Source organism: Hipposideros armiger, unplaced genomic scaffold (genome assembly GCF_001890085.2).
Source record: "Hipposideros armiger isolate ML-2016 unplaced genomic scaffold, ASM189008v1 scaffold_3, whole genome shotgun sequence".
Lineage (NCBI taxonomy): Eukaryota > Metazoa > Chordata > Mammalia > Chiroptera > Hipposideridae > Hipposideros > Hipposideros armiger.
In genome coordinates, this window is record NW_017731353.1 from 9,515,447 (window position 1) to 9,524,092 (window position 8,646).

The window sequence follows — 8,646 nt, forward strand, 5'->3', positions numbered from 1 at the left end:
CACGCTTGGCCTGGACAACAGGATGGTGAAATACTCTGGGCTCTTTGCAAGGCCTCCAAAGACCTGGTGGGCAGAGAGGGTGGGAGAATCATGGGCACAGCCCCACATCTAGGGGCAGAATGGCCAGTGGCCAGAGCCCTGGGCCTGGACCATGCCAGGGTCCCCAGCCTCCTGGACTGCGCCGTTAGGACCTGCGGTCTGGCCTCCTGCTCATGACAACTTGGCCTTGGGAAGCTGAGCCCCGCCCCAAGACACTGCTGGGCTCACAGGAACACACACCAGGGCACACATACCTGCCTGGACACAGCGGTTCCTGCCAGGAAAACCCTGACTTCCTATCTCCGGGCCTAGGAATGCTCAGGAAGACGTCCCTGGGTCTCAGCCCAAATCCTTCCCACTGCAACTTGGAGGCTGCTCAGCCTCCTCCTGGGGACCTCCCTCATGCACTGACCCCACCCACCTCAGGCTCTCCTGCCACTGTTTTCGCACACCTGCACTAAGGGTCTTCTCAGCTTTTTCTTGTAGACCACCGCCTGGCCAGGCCCATGGGAACATGGGTTCACAGGAAGGCAGGGGCCTGGTGTTATGGCTGGCACTTACTTCATCCTTCCCAGCCTGGGAGTCATAGTCAGTACCCTCACTTCACAGCTAGAAAAACTGAGGCACAGAGAGGTAAAGGAACTTGCCTACAGTCTCACAGCTGGAAAGTGGCAGAGCTAGGACTGAACCTTTCTCATCTCTGCAGCTTGGCTTGGAAACCCAGCCCTGAGACCCTCAGATTGCAGTCAAGTGACTCAGGCAGGACCAGGGGCCTCTGTAAGGGGTCTATGACTCAAACATGGGATAAGGGAGGCAGGGGTTCCCTGAGGAGAACCTGGGCAGACCAGACCAGACCAGATCAAGGCTTTCTATACCCCACCCCACCCAGCCTGAGACGCGCCCAGGCCACTGATGGCCACTGGGCTTACACACATGGTCAGGCTGACCTGTCAATCACCTGCCCCTCCATAATAAAAGAGGTACCTCTCTGATACCTCCCCTCCCCATGACGAAAAATCCCAGGCCAGCGATGCTGAGGCCACCCTCTGCTGGCCTGTTTCCCTTCTGACTGCTTGTGTCAGTGGCAGCGCTCACACACACCTTGCCCCACCCCCAGCCCTGGAGCCCGAGAACCCCAACCTCTGCTCCTCCTCACTCCTGCGCCAGCCACACCCACCTCGCCGGGTTCCCCACTCAGGTTGGTCCGGACACTCTTGCCTCCCCCACCACCAGCTTCCAGCCCCTGTACCCATGAAGCGGGCAGCCCTTGGCACCTGCTCCCACTCTCCCTGGGGCTCCAACAGGACCCAGACCTGGCTCTGCACTCCAGCCTTGGTGTAGGGAGTAGGGCCGACCTGCCTGGGCGCTGCCCACTGGCTGTCCACAGTGTAGGGAGGCGGGCGCAGGAGGAGCTAGAGAGACGAGTTCCCCAGCCGCTCCGTCCTACAGCCTTTCAGGACACTTGTCCCGTCCTCAACTTTGCTGTAGAGCTCGCACTCTTGAGCGAGCTCTTAGCCAACTGAGCCACTCGGCTGGCTCCTCATAAACTATTTCGTTTTATAAAGCAGAGAAGTTACAGTACATAACATGTTTCATTATGACATTACAACAGCTATGACATCACTGGGTGGTAGGGTTTTTCAGCTCCATTATAATCTTATGGGACCACCGGTATATACATGGTCCACTGTTGACTGAAACGTCAGTTATTCGGGGCATGACTGTATCAGACCCAGGAAAATCCTTTGAACTTGTCCAAACCTGGCTCTAGTCACCCCCAGGAGCTCTTCCATGGGCCCAAAGGCTCTGAGGCTTTCAGGAGGCAGGCCTGCCGGATGGCCACAGCCCTCGACACCGACAGCCCAGCTAGAGGAGCCTGGACAAGGGCCATTTCCTCTCCAGTCCCCCCATCAAGTCCAGCCGTAGACAAAGCTACATGCTTGACAGTTCTATACAGACAACACCTGGTCTAGAAGCCGTGAGGATGTGCCCGAACCGTGTGGGTCAGGACCCAGCCCCAGGACTTCACAGCTGGGAATTCCCATTAGGTTGGGGGGCAACCCCGTGCAGTCTAGGGTTCACTAAGTGTCTGCTTTAAATAGTACTAAGCGGTGGGGAATCTGCATCACCCACCACAGGGCAAATGAACCCATACGCCTTCCTGGAAAGCAGCAGGACCTTGAAGGTTTGGCCTGGAGGTCACCGTTGGCAGCTGTAATTAAAGGGTGTAATCTGACAGAGGCAGGGAGCAAGTAGTTAGCTTCCAGGTGAATCAGTACCTTACTCATAGCCTTGGAGTGAAAATGATTTATAATCTGAAACCTGAAAAGAAGGCAGGGTGCAACTGATTGTAGCAGATCAATACCCAATTGCTGAGGGGGTCCTAGGGAGTGGGAGAGTAATTTCAAAGAGCCTAGAACGTATCACAGAAGATGCAGAAATAAAGCCACCAAATGCCCTGACCCCACTAAACGGAAGGCACACATGTGCGTGAGGGAAACATGACTGCAGCCACCAATGCCAAAAGGGCAGCTGTGTTCCAGTGTTGGGATCCAAGTGTGCCTTTTCCCCCAAAGAACTAAAGTTTTTTTTTCTTGAAAGCTTATAAGAGTTTATTTGAGCCAAACTGACGACAACTGCTGGGAAACAAAATCGCAACGGATTGAGAAAATGCTCCAAAGAACTAAAATTTAAAATTTTGCACTAACTTTTCAGTGGAAGACTGTAAAAACTTTGAAGATGGCAGACCTCTAGGAAAAACACCACAGACTCACACCCTCCACCTCGCCCCGCGTCTCCCGCACAGGGGACAGGCAGGCGCCTTACCGCGTCCTGCAGGCAGACTTCCAGCCGTCCATCCTGCACCACATAGATGCTGGTGTCCGGCTCCCCTGGCCTGAACACGTGCTCCCCTTCGAGCAGCTGCACAAACACCATGTGTCTGCAAAGTTCCAGGAACAGTGGCTTCTCAAAGTGGCCCAGGACCCTGCAAGAACCAGAGTGCTAGGGAGATGCCCTCCAGGAAGGAGGGAAGGCAGACGGCCTTTGGAGGAGGCTGATGGGGTAGAAGCCAACGTTACCATTGGCCAGACGCACAGGAGGTTTTCCCAGGGCTGCAGCCTGGGATCACCATGGGGATAGGGGCTTAAACTTTGGAGAACTCCCATAAGCTGTTTTCCCGTCAGATCAGAGACTATGAGCTTGAACCAGATGCACAGCCAAGGCCAGGCCGAGGGGCACCCTCCCTGGACAATGAGACAGTGATAGGAGGAAAGGGGGTTTCCGGGGAGAGATGAAAGGGACCCAGGCTTGCGACTTTTGATCCAGCCACACACTTGGCATACTTGCTCTGTTTCCTCCTGACCATGAAAACAGACAGCCATGCAGCACTGGCGAGGAGGACTCGTCAACTGCCAGCACAGGTGGCAGGAAGGTGAGCACGGCCTCCTGGGTCCAGTTCCTTACCGCACGTTTTTTAGCATGTACAAAACTTCTGACGGCAGGTGAGAATTCTTCACATCAAACTCTGTAAGGTCAGCCTCAAGCAGAGAGGGTGGGGGCTCCTTTGGCTGCAGAGTGGGGTATTCCTTCTTGAAACGCAAGATCCTGCAAGCAAGGGGTTCACAGCAGTTGAAGTAAGCACTGCGAGCCTGGAGGTGGGATGGGGGTGGGTGCGGGGTTGCGGGGGACACAGCAGCAGTGACATCCAGGAGGCTCGCCAGTGCCCCCCAGGGAGGGCCGCTGGGACGTGCTGTGCTCTGAACGGCACTCAGTACCTCTTAGCCAGAGACAGCACCTTGGTCCTCTTCCTTACCCGCTGCCGGGGGGCTGCCGTGTTCCCCACAAGCGTATGGGGGAGTGTGGTCACCTGCACAATGAAAGGAGAGGCTGAGTGGTGACCCTGAGACCAGCTAGATCCAGTTCTCAGCCTTAGAGCTTGCCCTGTGGGCCACCTGCAGTGTTGACATCAGCCTGCCCAGAATGTGGTCAACCATCCTTGGTGCTGTTGACAATGACGCACCACACAGCCATGTCCCCAGTCAGCGCCCACCCACAGGGCTCCTGTGTCTCCTTTGCCTGGAAGGATGGTGCTGTCCCGCTTCCCTGGTCATGCTGGCTCGGCCGCCCCTCCCACAGCCCTTTAAAAAAGCCTGCCCTGTCTGGCCTTGCCCACCTCCCTTCCCAAGCAGGTCCCTGCACACCTGTCCCGGTCTGGAAAGCTCTTCGCCCCTTCCCCATAGTGAAGGCCAAGTCCACGGCCATGGACGGTGGTGTGAGTGGCTGGCTGCTACCCCGGATAGTGGCAGGCTCTCGGGCAGCCGTGGCCCCTTGCTGTCCCTCAGCTCCCCAAGGTACTCAGCCCAGGGCATCAGCTGCGGTGTGGGTGTGTGACCACAACACCCCTCCCTCCCAGGTGTCCTGGCACCAGTGGACCACATTCCCACCCTCCTCAGCCCAGGTGCAGTTTGCCACAGCAGTCCTCAGTGGGACCACGGGTGGATGTGTGGTCCTGCACTAGGCCCCACACCACCCCCACACTCCAGGGCCCAGCCCCCCCACAGAGCAGGCCACAGCGGTGTCCAGGCTGAGCCAGGCGCCACAGCCCGTTGGCAGCCCCAGCCTCTCTTCCCTTCGCCAGCATCTGACACTGATGGAACAGAAGACGCTGCAAGGACGCTCCCACCTCTGTCTCACAGTTCAAGTTTCCTACCAGAACACGAGGTGATGGTGCACCCTGCCTACAACCCGAGCGGTTACTCTGCCCTGCACTTCAAGGACGACAGGTCTCTGCAGTCCGCTGGACGCTCCCTCCCCTCAGGGTAGGATCGGGCTGGGGGTCACCAGGAAGGGCTCGACCAGACTGCTGGTCCCCTGATGGCGGCTTCCACCTCGTGGGGACCTGGCCCCAAATCCTGGCAGGACCACCAATCGCAGCCCTGGAACCGGGACCCTCTGTGCCCACTCACCCAGGGATATTTTTGGAAGGGGTCTGCTGACCTCTTTCCTAGTTAAGACAAACTTCCACTCACAGGGCTAACGGGGCCTCACTCTCGGCACTTGCTTTAATCCAGCTGAGCCCCACCCAGTCCTTCCCGAGCCCCTGGGCCATCCCTGCCCAGCTGGTTGCGACTCTGGGGGTGAGGGAACCAGGGCTGCGGGTGAAGGCAGCACACACCACGGGCTGCCGTGCCCCATCCTGCAGGGCCTGCAGCCAGGTTACCTTTCTCATGATCTTCCGGCCATAAAACATCACTTTGTCCCTCTTCCGGAACCTGTACTGAGGGGCGGGCTGCACGTGTCCTGCAAGGGAAGCGAAGGACAGTGTGAGGCCTGAGGTTCCACCAGGGCAGCTAGCGGTGCACGCACACCCCGTCCTGCCCCTGCTCCGTCACACAGCACGTAGAAAAGGCATGCTGCCAGTGTCCCAGACCTGTGACAGACGGGCCAGAGAAAATGGAATGGCACCTCTTCTCTGTGGATCTATGGGCTTGGCCTTGGCCTGGACAGGCCAGCAGTGTCCCACAAAAGCCACCATGAGCCTGTGGGCTGCTTGCCAGAGCTTGAAACACAGGGCAAGTCATCCGAACCTTCCCCGTCCCCCATACCCCAGAGCACAATCTGAAGCAATATACTCACGGAATTGGTTAACCCTTCTGTACACAAAAAAGACAGTGATGCCGACGAGGGCCAGGGCCAACAGGGCTCCAATCGCCATGCCCATCAGCTGGGTGAGATGGCAGACAGAGCACCCGTAAGCAAGGTGCCGCCCAGCCCCTCCCAACCCCAACCGCAGGCTGACATGAGAGGCCGGGCAGCCAGGGGGCCTGGGAGCCTGTGAGGTGATTACCATGGTAGACTGCGAATGCTGCTCCGTCAACTGCAGCCACCAGGATTGCAGGGCGGTGCCCATGCAGATGCCAGCCTGGAGGAGAACACGCGGTCAGCAAGGGCAGGACAGGCACGGCCCTGGCTTCCCAGGGAGGTGAGGTCCTTAGCCCAAGAGCTGAGGAGCCCAGCGAGAGACCTGTCTCCATGGCCATTGTCCTGTCTCCAGAGCCATTCGGGCAGGGCTGGCAGCTGGGCTGTGTTGACAACAAATGCTCTGGGAATCAGTAACACGTCTGAACCCTAAATCCTTGGCTTCCCAAGGCCTCACGATGCAAGCCCAGAGCAAAAGGCCCAGCTGCCCCAGGGATGCAGAGGCCATCTCTCAGCGCCCTGGGTCACTGACAGACCATGTGCTGCTGGCCCCAGAGCACACGGAAACCCAAGTGCCAACAGTGCTAAGAAACCCCAAGGAGCCATCTGGATTCTGAGAACATGCAGTGCCAGCTCCCAGCAGAGAAGGGCTATGAGCCTGCTTCCCCCCCTCCCCCCAGGAAAGTTACTGGGGCTTCAGCAGTCCAGCACCGAGGAACAGAGGGGAGAGAGAAGTGGGCTCGGATGGTGAGTGGGCAGAGGCTGGGGCCACCCATGTGGAGGACGCCAGCAGATTCCCCGAGAGGATAGAGATGAAATGAGAGAGCAGCCAACAGCCACGCACCTCCCCCCAGGCAGCCAGGAACAGGATGGGGCAGGGCCACTTGTCAACCCTTCAAGTTTCTGTACAGGTGCCAAGGACTCCAGCAGCATGCCTGATCCTTCAGAGAGCCAGAATCAGACACGGTATGGTGCCAGAAAACCAAGGAAATGGAAGGGCCCACAGAACAGTGCTTCACAAGCAGACTGGCATCAGCACAGTCTCTAGTGGTCCAGAGAACTGAACCTGTGCACTCAGAAGCCAGCAGAAGCAGCGGGTCCTTCCGCTCCAGAGCCGAGGCTCCCAGCCCCTCTGGACCCAGACTGCGCTCAGCACCCATGGCCAAACCCTGCACTGAAGAGCCCCTCAGAGCTCAGCCACCACTCCACGACAGCCAGGACTGTCCAAGGACAGGACCCACAGGGTCCCCTAGCCTATGTACACAATCTCCACTGCTGGCACCTCAGACTTTTCTAGCTCTTCAGTCTTAACGCGTCAAATTTTCTGGTTTAGGAAGAAAGGCCTTTGTGATGTGGCTACAGATGTCTCACAGAGGAAAAGACCCTCAGTCAAAACAAGCAGAAATCCTAAGGGGAAGCAGAGAGTGACAACTGTGACCTCAGGGGAAGAAGGGGCAGGGCCTCTGCTCTGAGGGCACACAGGCCAGAGCTGCCACTCCCGCACTCAGCGGCCGGCAGGGCAGTCCCTCATTGGACCCTTCCTCCCAGTCCAGAAGCACCCCTAACTGGACCTCGTCACCAGAACCCTCCCATTCCATACCTCTGGGCCGGCGTCCTCCTCCTGTTCCATGGCTAAAAAGGAAACAGTCAAGGTGAGAAGACAGACTGGTTCCAAGGAGAGCTGGTCTCCCAGCAGCTCGCACTCACATGGGAGCGCCACACTTTCAGCCTTTCCCCGGGCTCCTTTCCATGTTAAATTACGTTTTCATTGAGAGAAATACCCAGAAGAAACTGTTGTCCAAGAGAAGCTGCTTTTTCAGAAGCACGAGAGCCACGTCCCTCTCTGCAAACAGCCCTCACGTGGCCGCCCAGGAACCTAGTCCCTGCTCCTCGCAGCCAGTCAAAGGGAGTGTGAGCAGCTAGGCAAAGGCCCAGTGTGGACGGGGTGTCCCAGAGCTGGGGGGCGGGGGCACAGGCCTGGGCGGGGCAGCGGCAGGGTGACACGGCCCCTCCCTGGTGGCCCGTGCCTGGGGATCTCCCATCCAGTGTGGCTGAGCCCTCAAGGTGTTCAGGGATGATGCACTTGGGACCAGCCCTGCTCACCTGGCCTCTGTCCAGTGGGGAAAAGCCAGGTCTGGGGCTTCACCCTGTGGTTCCCAGGCGCCTCAGGAAAGCGGCAGCAAGGGAGGTTTCTCTCTTCCAAAATCCCACCTGAAGCAGCCAGGGAGCAGAGGAAAGCGTGGGGTCAAAAGTCCTGTGCACTCCCCAGCCCAGGTGGGAAACCCTTACTTCTCAGGTGAGTGTCCTTAAGGGCCAGCAGGCGGCCAAGCACAGCCCTGCTGCGGCCTGCTGCTGCCCTGCCCGGCCCAGGCCGGTTTCCACACACCCCAGGCTCACCACCCCCAGCACCTGCTGGCCTTCTCCACCTGGGGCAGCCCTGTGGCCAGAGGGAAGGTGACCCAGCACATAACTGGGGCCTGCGCCATAGGCTTGGGGGCCTGCAGGGCCCTGGGTGTCATGTTAGGGGAGCAGTAGGTTAAGTGGCAACAGGGTTAGGGGGCTATCATGGTTGGGGGGCTGTCAGGGTTACGGGATTCGGAGTTACAGGAATGGCAGGTTAAGAGGTGTCTCGGCTAGGTAACGGATATAACGGGGGTTTAGGGCCATCGGGTTGTGGGGGCGGCAGGATTAGGGAAGCGTCGACGTTATGGGGGGGCGTCAGGGATAAGGGGACTTCAGTGTTACAGGTTAGACAGTTGGGGGACATCAGTGTTACAGGGGCGTCAGGTTGGGGGACGTCGGTGTTATAGGGATGTGGGGTTCAGGGGCGTCGGGTCCGGGGCGTTCGTGTTTCAGGGGCGTCGGGGTTGGGGGCAGCTGTTGATATCCGGGGAACTGAGAGGACGC

General features: G+C 58.4%; 1 protein-coding gene across 4 annotated transcripts in view; it reads right to left on the bottom strand.

The window, feature by feature from the left end:
- Positions 1-8,646, bottom strand: part of PNPLA7 (patatin like domain 7, lysophospholipase) — an 87,330-nt gene that overhangs the window by 71,350 nt on the left and 7,334 nt on the right. For 3 of the 4 annotated variants that reach the window (XM_019641175.1, XM_019641168.1, XM_019641161.1), the window contains exons 2-9: positions 7,843-7,950; positions 7,340-7,371; positions 5,888-5,962; positions 5,677-5,764; positions 5,261-5,340; positions 3,816-3,907; positions 3,505-3,645; positions 2,866-3,025 (exon numbers count right to left, since the gene is read on the bottom strand). In XM_019641175.1, coding sequence (XP_019496720.1) covers positions 2,866-3,025; positions 3,505-3,645; positions 3,816-3,907; positions 5,261-5,340; positions 5,677-5,764; positions 5,888-5,962; positions 7,340-7,371; positions 7,843-7,950 — 776 coding nt within the window. Of the gene's footprint in view, positions 1-2,865; positions 3,026-3,504; positions 3,646-3,815; positions 3,908-5,260; positions 5,341-5,676; positions 5,765-5,887; positions 5,963-7,339; positions 7,372-7,842; positions 7,951-8,646 lie in introns of those variants that run through there. The other variant, XM_019641184.1, reaches the window with a different exon arrangement.